Source organism: Anopheles moucheti, chromosome 3 (assembly GCF_943734755.1).
Source record: "Anopheles moucheti chromosome 3, idAnoMoucSN_F20_07, whole genome shotgun sequence".
Taxonomy (NCBI): Eukaryota; Metazoa; Arthropoda; class Insecta; order Diptera; family Culicidae; genus Anopheles; species Anopheles moucheti.
Genome location: NC_069141.1, coordinates 24,364,108 through 24,379,465, shown reverse-complemented (window position 1 = coordinate 24,379,465; position 15,358 = coordinate 24,364,108). Strand labels below are relative to the sequence as shown.

The following is a 15,358-nucleotide window of genomic DNA, read 5'->3' as shown; positions in this document are numbered from 1 at the left end:
TAGCTTTAAAAAAAACCCCTCTGTTCATCCTCGCACAGTGTCAAGGATCGGGATATGCTACACTTCTGATAAATCCTTTATCACACTAACCCACTGTGGTGACCCGCACGGCTAGCAGCACAATGGCACCCCGACCCCAATGCAAAGGAAAAATCAAAGCAGATAAACTTTCCCTTGCGTTGACGCTAATGAAGACAAGGAGGCTCCCTCTTGAAGCCGGTACAGAGCCGTAGCATTTCTGCTGATTAAATGCTTTCCAATTATTACTCTTGCCCATCTTCAGGCAGCGATGCACTTTTACGTCGCTCGTGATCTTCAACTCAACGCTCATTAACGAAGCTCTATGGACATTTGCAACGAGTTTCCACGCGAATCTATTATCGGACAGAGTAATTAAAGGCCCACTCAGTACAGCGCATCGACTGGGTAAAGTGGAGATGGAGTTTGGTGGAGTGTGATACACAGAGCAAGCACTACGAGTTGATACTGATCTAGAATATCACACATAAGTAGTTCGCTAGCGGAAATTTATAAACGTCAGAATACTTACCACTTGAAGTATAATTTAACGGGTCAGATCTGTGGAAAAAAACATAAAAGAATTATTCTTACCGTGTCATTGACTTAAGTCTAACAGTAATAAAAATGTTGGTGTGAAATAGACAGAAGCAATAATTTTGTTTATTTAAGAACAAAATATCATTCATAATCTGTAGTAGAGTAAACTTGAGCAAATGCAAGTTATAGAACAATTGACTATTCTAGCCACAATTATATATCTATTAGGTAATGCTAGTTTCTGCCCATTTCTTACGAACATGTGATATTAGATTGATTCGAATATAACTCGAAGAACCCAAAAATCTTTAAGGTTACAAAACTGGGTGTCTAAAACTTTGAGTATCACGATTTTGATACTCAAATAATAATGATTTAAGAAATCGATTTAGTGAAATACTACACTTTCAATAAATGAATAAAAAATACTTCCCAGAGAAATTTTAAATATCCGACAGCAGAAACCGTAGATATCAAATACTGTTACTCTAAAAATGACACATCAATCTTAAAAGCAACGTTGTGGAAAATTCGCAATTGAGTGAAAAGTTAGTTTTCTCTCGCCCTTATCTATAACCAGTTTTCCACGTACTATCATCCTGGTAGCATTCGTCAGCTAGTGGATGTTTACACGATTCGCCCATTCTATAGTCAAGAAAAAATACATAAAAAAACCCCTAGCTACATCCTAAAGTGCACAACACACTCCAAGCGCAAAAGTGAAGTCAAGAGACAAAGTGCTACTCAAAGTGCTGTGAAACTGTAGTTCCAACGCTTAAAAGTTGTTTACACTCAGTGTGCGATGTGTGCTATGTATGCTGGTACCGCGTACCGCATTCCACAGAATTCCATTTCATCTCCATCTACATAGAACGCTTCAAAAGTATCGTAGCCGAAAAATGACAACACAACTGTGTTAGAGGAGAAATATAAACCTACTGCTGCTGCTTCACATGGCTCGGTTCTTTTATGAATTCAAATAGTATGCTGTCCTACGGGCGCTTTTCTAAATTGAGCGCTTTGTGCACGCAACAGCGAAGGATTAAACACCTCGCTGGCTGTACCGCAAACGACACCACAAAACACTACTCCTCGTCCTCCGTTAGCATTGGCACACCGTCAAGCTTCCTCAGCGTGGGTAACCGCTTTGTCACCTCCCGCACGTACACCGCCTCGTCCAGATTTTCCACCAGCGGGTTACCGGCAAACACCAAATCTTCAAGCGTGCCGGAAATGGCCTGCAGTTTCGCTAGCTCGCCCCAATCACGTACCGAATTGTTCGCCATATAGAGAACCTTCAGCTTACGCAAACTTTCCACCCCTTTCAGTTTATCGATCAGGTTGTAGCTGATCCAAAGTTCTTCCAGCGTTTCGCCTACCACTTCCTGGAGACCATGGGTGTACCCCGAGTCATTTAGACAAATTAAAACGAGAAATTAAAGATTAGTAGGTGAAGTTCGTGCCCTTTGAACAACGACAGCACATACGATGCCACTAAGTGATTTGATGTAGTTACGACCAAGCGCAAGTATTCGCAAGTTTTTCATCCCGTTCAAGCCAGTAATTTTTTCAATCATGTTTGATGATAGGCTTAACTTTCTGTGGCGTTCGTTTTCGTTACGTGAAGCGATCCCGAAGAAGCGAACGATACAAATAATGCATTACAAATTTATGATACTTCAAAATCTCGGCACAAATCACTTCTAGGATACAAAGGTGAAAAAAACGACACTTACTGACAGCTTGCTAACGTCCCGAGGGTACCATCCATCTTTTCGATCGGTGGCCAACGGAACTGTAACTGTATGTCGGTTGCTGCGACCGGATCCTGCCCATCGTGTTCTTCCTGCCAACGCTTCAGTGCGTCCTTAATCGTGGTGGAACGGGCCATATCTTGCTGACAAGCCTCAGCAGCAACTGCTCCTCACATCAAACCTTCAAATCTTTCCAAGCCTACTAAGCAGCTGTTTCACGCGGGCGAAGGATACGCTACATTAACGTCCGGGAGTTGCGAGATACCAACCAACTGTCAAACGTACCTACACAAAACAATCGTCATCGCCCACTACTCGGGGATTTCGGTTTTTCACCAGAAATCACTGATGTGGGAAGCGATTAATTAATTGTGCGTTGAGCGTCCATCGCAAGGGACATGCCTCCGGTGGCGACATGCATGACATCCTGACGGCAATCAAGTGCAAAACTATTTGTGAGTTTATCTCCCTTCGTAGAATTTCATCGCTTCTCTTCCTGTTGGTCCTTACCAAAAAAAAAAGGCATTTAAGACAGAAATTAACAAGCCTGCGCTTGTGTCAAGTGCAGCAGCAGTTGTGTGCAAAAGCTTATGAGCAGTGAAGCAGTCACACAATAATGATGACAGCATACGTTCCCTCCTCGTACAACCGTGTATAACAACTAGATGGTGAATGATGATTTTTTCCTCCCGAACATCCAAAGTGCAAAACAAATTGCGATACAAACTGCTACTGATGTCAACGTGGCGGACTTTATGCGATAGAAAAGTGATTCCTCCGTACCATTCTCGTGAACCGGAGGGTACGCCTTGCGTTGGCGAGGTGGCTGTAACTTACAACTTTATTGCCTTTCTGGGCGAAAATTTAATAACATCATTTCGCCCATGACTCAAATGAAGGAAGACACGATAAGTTCGGTTACGAAGACTTCGGAGTACTCTAGTGAGAATGGTGTAAAAAGTAGCTTGTACCATGTACAAATCCGTTGCGACAATGTGAGCTTCTGCGAAATAGTTTTTTCCGAGTTTATGATGCGTTCAGTGATGAATCTTTTCGCACATTCTGCACAGAGTATAACAATGTAGTGTAGTTGTCATGATGTAATGTTCAGAATTGATAACTTTTCTTAGTATGCGAAACAGGGAAAGTTCATTGATGTAGAAAGTATACTTTTGCACCTTTGATTCGACTTAATGTTAGCAAGTGCTGAAAAAAATTTATTATAACTACCATCTTTCTATTAATTTGCACACATGGCTTAAATTCGCCACAAGCTCTTACTCTTCGAACTCTCGTGAGGATAGCAAACCAATTTATCTGCAACACTGCACAACTCGTTACGCAGTTCAGTCAAATAAAAATGAAGTTCATTCGCAACGAATTCTTGGAAGGAACCAACACCATGCTTTTTTGTACGCAGGGTCGTCATTCGAATTTAATCTCAACGGACTTTCCGCAGCAATAAGTATTAATGCGCTCAAGGCACCAAAAACGGATTAAAAAAAAAGATCTTCAATATGTATCATGAAAAATAAGTAGATTAATTCTAATTTTTTGTCACAATTTTCATGAAACAAGGACTTTTCAGAGAATTTATAATTTATAGAAAATATTTAAAATTATATCAAATTTGTTTTTCAATCAACTTTTTGCAGCATCGTTTAATTCTATACATTATTCTTGTAACGTTAATACCCTATTAATCTTGCGGGAGATTTCACACATTTTTCCAAACAGCGTGTGGCAGATCTGGCCCCTCTTAATATCATCATATTACATTCCTCCTCCGCTTACAGTTCATCATTGTAGGCATGCAATTTCAATATAAAACCATGAGCCTTACAGCAGGCATATGAAAATTTCGACATTCTCGCATAGTTCCTCTTCGTCACTGGACAATATTAGATGCCGTACCCCACACACAGTAAGCGTTGGTTTGCCATTAATTACAAGTGAAAGCCTGTCCCAAACGCGACAGATTTATGATGTGTCGTATACGCATTTTGTAAGGCGCATCGTTCGTCGCTTGGTACGTCGGATCGCAGCAACCACAAACACACAGCATGCTGGTGGTAGCAACAACGTAGCGTAATGACTGCAGAAGCACACTCGCCAGCTGAAGTTGACCAAGTGCTGCGTGATATAGCGCTCAAGAACCTACAGCTGCGCCGCATCACTAGTGTCCTGCTGGTGGATACCGAGTTTCTGCGCCTTTGTGAAAAATTCGACGAAGTGAAGCTTACACTCGAACAGGCCTATTGCCAGCAGATAGATCGATTATCCATCGATAGTGAAACGGTGGACATTATTTCATCGCTGGAACTGAAGGTGAAATTACTGCAGCGTTTAAGGAGAGGCGTGTTGGACCGGATAGACAGATACAACGACGCACGAAAGGAAGACCCACCAGAGCTGCAGGAAAAGAGGTTCAAGGAACGGTTAGAGACGTTAGTAAGCATATTCATATTAAGCAAAAACAGCGTAAATTGTTACGGTCAGCTACCACCACTTCCATTTCAGAGCACTTAAACAGCTGGACAGAACACACAAGCACTTTCGACAGAGCGTTTTAGACATCACTTGGGCTGTCGGTGATATTCACCAACTGGAGGAAATTGAATCGTTACTGAAAAAGACCGATTTTTTGCACAGCATCGTTTGCAAAAACCATCGGAACTGCTTGCACGTTCTGCCATCCACCAATCTTGACCACACCATTGAGCTCAGCTGTGTGCGGTTACAGTTTGCCGCTAATTCGCTTCTAGTTCTCGTCCTGATTGATTTCCGTGAGCTACTCAACACGATGGAAAGCGAGGAGAGTATTCACACGATGCATGCTAAGCTGCAGGACGAGATACGACGTTCGTGGAATGATATCCAGGTGAATGAGGAAGAACTGGTATCACTACGTCAGAAACTGTTCTCCTCGACGGACAGTCTAACAGCGCAGCGCGCCATTGCAATTCAAGAGCGAGAAAAACATGGAATTGAGCTACAGGAGCACTTGCGCACCATCGACCTACTCGAACTGAATCGGCAAGAAATTGAAGGTCGTGTTACCCGGTTGATCGAAGAAAGGGAGGTAATTCAGCAGCAGTTGGATGAACGACGACGTCTACTTCAGGATGCTATGCACGAAATTGTCCGCTTAGAGAACCTGATAGAGCAGATCGAGCGGGAAGTATCGGACCGTAAGGTCAGGTTCCAAGAGGAAATTCAAATACTCGAGCAACGACGATTGGATATCCTCAACGATGATACCCTCAGTCCCGAAGAACGATTAAGGTTATTGGCTGAGTGTGATGCAGAAATGGCTAAACAGCGTCAATTACACACTAGCGACATGGATTTACTCGAAGCTCGTTGCGATGAGCTGAAACGGCTGTCCAAAAGTCTGGCCGCTGATGTCGACACATTCCGTGATGAAGTAGCGCAGAAGCATCGTGCCCAGCTCGCCGAGCTAGAACGCCAGAAGCTACTAGCTACGACTCCCTCGCAGATAGCACTGATAGAGGCACAGATGCTGCAGCTGCAGGAAGAATTTGACGAAAATCTTACCATGCTGAACCGTGCTCAGGTTCGCACAGAATACTTTCACGACGAGCATGGACGATACTTTCTCAACGAGGCGGGCGAACGAGTATACAAACGGGATTCGCGTGCTTCTGAATATCGTCTAGGTGCGGATGGTGAATGGATTAAAATTGCTTCCGCGCTCAGCCTTCACACGGACGAAAACGGTGTTTACTTTGTGGATAAATTCGGACAAAAAATTTACCAACAACAACGCTTCACCGACGCGCATGGTGAATACTATCTCGATGAGAATGGCACACGGGTGTACAGCGGAACACCAACCAAGCCAGTACTGAGTGCATCGAGTGAGTTTCCCTCTCCATTCCAGCGCACTCACCAACCTCAACCTAGCTCCAGTTCGCAATCATCCATTGCTGGTGGAGAATTTCTCGAGGAGTCGGAATCCACGCAGGAACTGCGGGCACGAGTTGGAACCGATGTGGCCTACATCGAGGAAAACGTAGGAGTTGCACTACGGAAAGGATTGGCAGCTCTGACCCGAACCAAACCGGAAGATCCAATCGGTTATCTGGCGGATTACTTGGCGCTATTTCAAAAGAACGCGTTGGAAACAAAGCGCCGACAGCAGCTGCTCGAACGACTTCGTTTAAATGAAAGAGATTGGAACAAGGAAAGCCGGATATAAATATGTTCAATACGAAACGTATTTGCTTGATTGAAAATAACGCCTTCTAATGTCTAGCTATCATTTATTTGCTGTTATTGTGCTAATCAGAAGGAAAGGCAAAATTGGCTGTAGGATTGAAATTATTTAGCACATTAAATTCAGCCTCCTAGTGTGCTCAGTATGATGTTATGGAATTAATCTAATTTGGCCGTGGTACGTGTTTAAAATTGTAAAAAAAATATGATAAAGCTAAAAACATGTTCATTATCGTTTACAATAGCAGAAATTACAGGAAACACCCTCACCGGTGTGGTATCGAAATAACAAAACATTATGTTGACTACATGCTGTATGGGGTTTCTTCGGGGTGTCAAACAAAACACGTCGCTATGTTTTTCACACCATCAGGCACAATGAAAATTGCAAATATTGTTTACATTGCAACGCCCAAAATGGTTAACCACCATATGCTACAGCGTTCGAAGTGTATATTGATAAATTAATAATGCTTGCTTTTATGCTGTGTACTTTAAACCTATCCATTTTTCTTTTATGACATTTCGAAGCACAATAATAAAAAATACGTAAAAGCTCGGCATTAACTTTGTGTGGTCTCTTTGATGAATATGTGGCCAAAAAAAGTGACAATCCTTCATAGCTGGAAACATTCTACGTTCCTTTAGTGGGTAAAGTCCAGTTGAAGCGGGATTTGTAATAAATTCTCAGTTTATTGATCTTTAGCCCGCTGACACAAGCCTTGGGGGTGTAATACACATAATGTACCGAGGGGGGCCGAGAGAAAAACAAGGTAAATGAGAAAGGGAATACGAAGTAAATGGGGTTTCTTGTCCCGAAAATGGAAGCTAACGCAAACTGACAGGCACCAAACAAAACCATTCCAGATTCGATCGTTCTGAAAGATGGAATTAGCAAAGATCACGGACAGAAAAAGCTAGGATGCCTTCATTGCTACAATAATCACAGCGATATTTTATCGTGATCTATTTCACGCCGTTCTGTGAGCGATTTCGTGGGGTGACAGGGTTGTGTACAGGGACCAATCGATTTCCCTCCAAGTTTGCGAAAGTCTAATGGTTTACGTTCCTTCATTTGTATCGTATGCTTGGAAAAATTTCCTCACAATACACGATGGAATTTTGAGAATAGTTCCTACAGTGATAGAGTTTTCTTCTTGCTTCATGATATCAAAACGGAATTTTCAGGCACCACACAAGAGAAAAAATAAAATAAACGAGCCTAACCACATTTACAGTCTTCCTGGTTATGGAAAAGCGCTGGTGTTTCATTTGTTCCATCATTCTTTCTTTTTTTCGGTGCCAGCCATTCACTTGCCTGTCCCAGCTGGATTCGGTTGATAAAATAAATGAACATCGTGTATCAATTCGTCCGTCTTCCAATTCAGTGTTGAGTCTTTTGAGCTTCAGGCAATACGAAAGGACAGTGTTGAGAGAGAAAAAAATCCCCAGCAACAGGAAGGAAAACCTTTCAGGAGAACAAAGGAAATTTGTTCACTTTCATAAAATTGCACAGCATTAACTCGACAAGGTTGAACTTATCTAAGTATGAAAAAAAAAATTTAACGAAATAAGTAATGAAATTGGGAAACTCATTTTACCATAATCTACAAAAATTCAAACTATATTATCCCAACCCCTTTAAGGGTTATTCATAATAAAAATTCGTGACTTTTCCCCACGTAGTTGTGTCAAAACCAATGTGACGGTGCAAATGTTAACATCCGACCGGACGGAAGAACAAACTGCACGAGCACAGCAACACATTTTCGGTGGTATTGTGGGACATTTTGAGGGCTACCATCAGCATATCCTCGTGTCCATCATAATCATCATCTGACCATTTGGAACGACGGTACGTAAAAGATTCAACGGGAATGGGAACGCATCTGTGTGTGAGCTGATGTTGAACTTTTTCTCAATTTTACTGTCGGCTAAGGAGCACACCGGGGTGAGCTCTTAATTAAATCAGGATGATATCGGAACAGAACAGATGGTAATATAGCAAAAAATAAAATACACAGCCTGCTTTTGAGGTTTTTTTTCTTCCTCTGCAGGATAAAACTTTTCTGCCATGCGTATGCCTCTCGTAGCGATTTGAAGTTGTTTGTAGCTGCACACCAGCAGAGTTTCTCTGAATTAATTGATTAGGCTCAACAAATATTCCCATGGGGTAGAATCCAAATTAACCGAACGTATCAGTTTGGCAGGTAGTTAATTGTAATTGAAAAGCCAACACTGAGAAGTGAGCTTGATTAATTAATTATATTACAGCGATTTTCAAAGAAATAACCAATTTTATAAAATACTACTCTCTTATAATAAATTTCTTCAACATTTCAGTATGGCGTTGCACTGTACGTTGTTTAAATAATTTCCACTGAAAGTTTATTTTTAGCCTGAAATTACTAACCATGCTTTACAGGGCTGACGTTACACTTCAATATTTCCAAGCGCCGAACGATCGCACCACATATTTGACCAATAAACCCAGATTATGTTCCGGATTAAATAATCTTCACCCAACCGTACTAAGAGCCCCTAGAGTAAACCAAAGCCAACAAATAAAAAATGCTTAAACAAAACAGTTTGCGTTTATGAGCACTCTTGCTGGGATTTGTGATGGTACGCTTTTGCCTATCCTCGCCAGATTCATCGGCTGCTACTGCAGTGACCACAGAAGCGTACTTTAATTTTGATAGCATTACTTAAGGCCACACATTCTTCATCTACACTGGCTTCATCAATCCATTTTCTAAGAACTCTGGCCATCAAACGAGATTGAACGACCACTTGTGTAAACATGCTAATAAAACATGCTCCATCAACAACAAGTGCACATCGAACGAAGAAGATAAAGTGTGTGAACTTTCAAACAAACCTTATCTTGTTCTTGTAACGTCCAAAAATGTCTGTAAACAGATAGATGGGTTGGTACTCTGGTGTTAAAAGAAATAAAGAAGCTTTAAATAATACCGTTTGTCCCTGTTGCAAACTTGCCTCAATGCAATTTAAAAGCACTGTATCATATCACCAATTGAAACCATCTAACTAATGCAATTTATCGTATTCTCAAATAAAAAAATTGTCTAAACGGTGGCCGGAAAATGTACCACGGAAACAAAAATGTTTGTTATAATTAATGAAACTATATTGCTTCTATGATAGACTTGAAGATCAATCAACCAATACATTTCATGCATCGAAATTCCTTGCTCGTGGTTGTGCGCATACACTCGAGTGAACCAGTAAAACTAATTAAACAATGTATTTGCGGCTCATTCAACTAGAAATTCATTTTCACCATCGATAGATTTTGCATTCCAATTTCCCTTGAGGCAGCGATAAGCGAATCCTGCTTTGCACGGTATTAAGTTCGTTTCTTTTGAACGAATCGCTCGAGGAAAATTTGAACACATTTGAACGACACTAATTTGAATGTAAATGTGTGTTTTTCCTGTGCAAATAAGCCATTGCTATCAATTCGTTCATTTCGTATTGAGAACCGTTTTGTCCTTTTGTTCAATATTTGATGAGATGAATACAGCATTTCTTTCCTATTTTGTTCCATAAGCTTAAAATACAGTAACAGAAAACTTGCAGCAACTAAAATGATATTGCAAAAAAAAAAATCCATATTGAAACTCTAAACTGGCAAACGGCGTTAAATTTCCATTACTTTCATGATTCAATTTTCGTCCGCTGTCAGTCATAAAATTCGGCAATCTTCGCTTACTGTGTATCAATCTATTTTAATGTTCCCGCCAGGGAACAAAAATTGAGCGAAACTTTCGATGATGATGGGAAATGAAAATTGACAGTGTAGGCGAAGCAATGATTACCCACCGTTCAAGGGCAAACATTTGTGTTTCGAACAATAAATCGTACATTTTACCAGCAGCCTTACGATGAAGTTGTTATATTTTAACCAACTACACAAACACATTTTAGGACACACCGAACATGATTTATACAAACAGGGACCACGCTTTATCTTGATATTTGTGCAAAACATCGTGCAGTATTCTGTATCATGTTTGTGATAAGCAATACCTTAGGTTCTAAAGTTAAAACGAGCTCTTCTTAATGACCCTCATCACTGCAATTCTGGGAAGGATTTACGAGCCCCGGACCAAACGGTTATATTTCTCGCAGAGTAACTTTCCGATTCATTTGAGCCACGATAAGAAACTTCTCAAAGAAACGCATCGTAACGGGGTACACCCTTTTCGACCTAAGTATCAACATTTTCCGAGAGTGGAGACCAAACGAAATTGAAGCCCACTAGGTATAAACGATATTACTTTTCGAGTGTTGTGTGTTTATCCGACAAAAAGATTTGCCCGAATGGGAGGCATATCACTGGAAGGTAGAATCTTCGCATGCGGAATACTTTTATCTTGTTTGAGGGAGATACTTTTTGCAAAACCTTAGCTGATACGTGAGCTGACCGAGTATCAAAACACGAACGTTCTACATTGTACAACTACGAAGCTTACCGTACACCTACTTTACTATGTACTACAATGTAAGAAAGCCTGCGTATGCAAAAGGAAATCTTCTTAGAAATGCGTTCCGCTTTACAGAAGCGAACCGCGAATGGGTGGTTGTTGATGGCAACAGTGCACGTAGGGAGAATCCTTTCAACTGTCTCGTGTACGGTGCGTCGTTTTCTGCCACATCGCCAAAAGTAGAAGTATCCAATTTTGAAACTGGTTCGATAACGATTGCTCTCGTAACTATGACTATCGCAAAACGGCTAAGGTTTGCTCCCAATTTGTCTTTGCCTTTTTACTTTCGTTGTAGTAAAGCAAATACCATAAAAGATCACAATAGGATGCAACAAATTTTGTGATTCACTGGGAATTGGAATAAAATGGTCCCTGTGGAAGTTGTACATAGAACGAGTGGATTGTAAAATAGACATAGATGCAGACAAGTACGATTATTATAACATTGATTGTGTTTGAATTGTATTGGATTTTTTTTTTGGGGTATATAAAGGCGTTAGATATGTCTGATATTGCTTGAGATATTTTTTTGTTTCAATACAACCAGTAACATCAAGATTTTATATCCTATTATAAACTTTAAAGCAAACTAAATATACTCCTGTAATTCCCAAACGAAATGAAAATAGCAAAAAACTCAGCTTTCCACAACATCCTATCCTACCGGAGGTACCTGCACGGAAAAAAAGCCCCTTTTAAGTTGCTTTTATCGCTATGCAAATGAAATCAAATATGCACACTGGAAGAACCCAACGCACACTACTCATCAACACGTCTGAAACCGTGCCAACCAAGTGCACCAAAAGGGCACGATGACGTACATTGTTTGAAGAGGGGAAGCAACCCGTCTGTCAACATGACACAGATGAGCGTCACCTCACGAAATCCGTGTGCGTCCGAGGGGGTTTAGTTCTTATCTGCACTACGGAAAACATTCGCATGATGGAAGGATGCAAAAAAAACGTACACTAAGCGACAGATGATGTTACAAAATGCTCCCATTGGAAGGTGCATAAAGAAAGAGAGCTACACTACACCTACCAGCCATGTACAGCTGAGCACTTTGGCATAATGCGTGCAAGAATGTTTAAGCCACAAAAGACGAGCCATTTTTCAAGACGTCCTGCATTTCTTCGTGTTTTCAAAACACTCCGGTCGGAGTGACAAATCTTGCCATGAGAACGAAAGAAAGTGCTAAAATAAAATGCATAATGCAAACGATACGCACGTAACCTAACAACAATTTCACATTTAACGAATTTTGTTTCATTCTTGATGTGAAGCGTGCCCAAGTTGTTTTAGTTTAGTTTTTTTTCCATTTGGTGAAATGATTCAGAAATAATTAAATTATATATTAAAAGGGCAAACTAAAATGTAAAACCCCTTAAACCTAATTCATCTTCCTTCAGACGAGATTTCCTTGGCGTCAATCAATTCAGCGGAGTTACAAGAAATGTTCAATTTTGTTGCTTTAATCGAGCGGAAGGGAAAACTTCCGTTCAAATATCCTGAATGATAACTGAATTTTCTGTAATAATTTGCGAAAAATTAAATAACCGCTACGACACCGTTTGCGCGCCGTTGAAACATCCGGTTACCGGAACAAACAAACGTTCGGTTGATGAATGGTTGTTTGGTGACCAAAACTGTGGTTAGAATAAAACAATAATTAAAATATATAAACAACACGTCCAAATACATACAAATTAACAGAACTCTCATTCATCAAACAATGATTAAATTCAATAAAATAGAATGTGACAATAGAATATATATTGCCATGTTTTCCATTCGATACCGAATATACTCCATTTTCGTCACATTACAAAGCAAAGCACAGACTGGAAGGAAACACGTGCTGATAGCTGACCAAATACTACCAGCAATGAAACATGATAGTATTTGAATAAAGCCTACGAAATAAGTAAAAAAAAAACCACCAATACTTTTCCCTTGCGCGTCTTTATCGTGTTCAACCACCCATCACTTGGACACGCCAAGTTTCGACGAGCCAAACAGCTGGATCAGCACACTTTATGTCAGTGTGTCACTCCGCCTGTCCAGAGTATCGGTTTTCTGGTTGCCACGGTACGGCCACTTGCATGCTGTTCCCCGGGTTTACAGCAAATTTCCGAAATTTTGCTGCCAACCACTCGGAAGCTGACAGAATGGAAACTGTATTTTTCATTCCGGGAATGAAACTTATCGCCAAGACTTTACCCCCATGCACAAACAGCACTACCCACCGGTCGAACATGATCGTCGTAACGCGCTGGAGGCTGGACGCAGAAACATGGAACGTGCAAAGTGTTGCCATTATCTAATTAAGGATAATTTATTGTAACGAAGCAACCAGCTTGTATAACGCAACTGTTCGTGTTCGCTTCTGGCAGGAATCTCTTTGATGAGTTTTATAATTACGAAAATAATTGTCGTCGAATTTCAACCAATAATCTTATTAAGGTTTCGTTATAATGAATCTGCCAAGTAGAGCTTCTTGGAAAACTATGGAAAAACTTGAAAATAGTTTTCGTTTACTAATTATTATCATCCTTTGTAGTATCAGTCGACATTGAAAGACATTGAACAAATTATATAATTTCTAACTTCAGTCTGTTGGAGTAGTTCCAGACCATTATGTTAATCATTATTATACTCTGTTTTCCTCTTTACACTCTAACAGAATGTTACCACGCTTGGTTAGTTGCTTTAATTTCATGTTTAATCAATTCCCCGTTATAATAAACATTAACAAGAGCAGGATTATATTAAATACATTCTACCAAAAGGAACTGGCGGCGTCGTTAATGGTTGAAGTAACAAAGTTATGCGATCGATGGTAAATGACGATGCTGTCAGCAGGCAAAATGGTCAATAAAATTGCAATAAATAGCTACACGAGCGCTCATTTAGCAACATTATGTACCGACAATCATTGCTACTATCAAATTACCCATAAACTTTGCCATAAATTTTTGTATTCTATACCCAGCGTACACTAACGTTAGGGGGGTTACTACACGTTTGTCATGTTTGCGAGACACATATATGAGCGTTCCGTCATGATTTACGGATAAGTCATCCTGTACGGTATTTATTCTTTTGCAGCGACATAAAGAATAAACCTCATCTACCGCGTTTTTAACCAAAATGGAGTTTTTTTGCTTGTGAATGGTTATGATATCGACAAGTTTATCTTACATTATTGTACTGAAAATATATGGCGAAAGCAACCACACGGAAAGGTGTTAAAAAAAACTTTTCTTTCTGCTCCTCACAACGAAAACCGCTTTATCCCACGAGACACGGAAGTTCAGAGGTTCACTGCGAGCCGACGTGTCAATTCTATTCTAACATACACCAGAATTGGCGCGAACATTGGTTACACACGATTCGAAAACGTCGCCTAACGAGCGAGAGCTGCCGGGCAGGCACAGTTACTTGCGGCTGTTTTAATAGACGTTGTAATTCTTAAATTATGTTTCCCACGCCATTTTCCACATTGTACGCTATGCCAGCTGCCAAACCACACGAGAACGTGGTTTATCTAATTCTGTACTCGCTGAAACTTTTTTTCGACTCCTTCATAAACTGTCGCGCATGATGGGAAAATTGTCAAAACATTTACTTTCTTCCGTTGTCGTCATCCGACATGGTAATTTGCTGCGGAATACAACGCTGCAACACAATCAGCATAGTGATAGAATTTTTTCGCGTCTATTTTGTGAAACCTTAGGGCGTTTAGTAGGTTTTTAGGCACTGGTATTATCCTTAACGAACCAGAACGAAATCCTATGAAAACTCGTCTGCCAATGAACTTCCATTTCCACAACAAAATATTCTTCTGTCCTGCAAACACCTAGCAGCGTTGTAGACATCTTAGAAAAAATAAAGCACTTAATTAAATTATTTTCTAAACATTGCTTGATAAAACAAAAATATCATTCTAAATCTTCAGCAGGTTATTCCCTGTTTCTTTCCAGGTTAATAGTATCATAAAGCATGCTATTAAAACGGCAATGATATGGCTGTAAACGAAGATCCCAGAAACATAACATTCTGAAGACCTTTTTCAAGGAACTGTAACACCCTCTTAAAGCTTTGCATCTTCTGCTAAATACGCGCCATTAATGACCTATTTGCGATGAAAAGTTGTTCCTTCTGACGTTACCTTACACCGTCCTACACTGAGTAGTTTAACTCCAATTTTCTTCCAAATGCACAAGCGGATGTTCAACAGAAAGTTCCCCCAGCATCCGGGATATCACCGATGAAGATTTGACTGCGCAAATTAAA

General features: G+C 40.4%; 3 protein-coding genes across 4 annotated transcripts in view; 1 reads left to right on the top strand and 2 right to left on the bottom strand.

The window, feature by feature from the left end:
• Nucleotides 1-15,358, bottom strand: part of LOC128305701 (CD63 antigen) — a 59,358-nt gene that overhangs the window by 23,169 nt on the left and 20,831 nt on the right. For both annotated transcript variants that reach the window (XM_053043281.1, XM_053043280.1), the window contains exon 4: nucleotides 551-579. The gene's annotated coding sequence lies outside the window, so the exon portion shown is untranslated. The remainder of the gene's footprint in view (nucleotides 1-550; nucleotides 580-15,358) is intronic.
• Nucleotides 1,644-2,449, bottom strand: LOC128305702 (dynein axonemal light chain 1-like). The gene is made up of 3 exons (XM_053043282.1): nucleotides 2,295-2,449; nucleotides 2,046-2,157; nucleotides 1,644-1,943 (listed from the first exon to the last, which is right to left on the bottom strand). The coding sequence occupies exons 1-3, from the start codon at nucleotides 2,447-2,449 to the stop codon at nucleotides 1,644-1,646; spliced, it is 567 nt and encodes a 188-aa protein (XP_052899242.1).
• Nucleotides 4,404-6,534, top strand: LOC128305700 (centrosomal protein of 164 kDa-like). Its single transcript, XM_053043278.1, has 2 exons — nucleotides 4,404-4,759; nucleotides 4,833-6,534. The coding sequence occupies exons 1-2, from the start codon at nucleotides 4,404-4,406 to the stop codon at nucleotides 6,532-6,534; spliced, it is 2,058 nt and encodes a 685-aa protein (XP_052899238.1).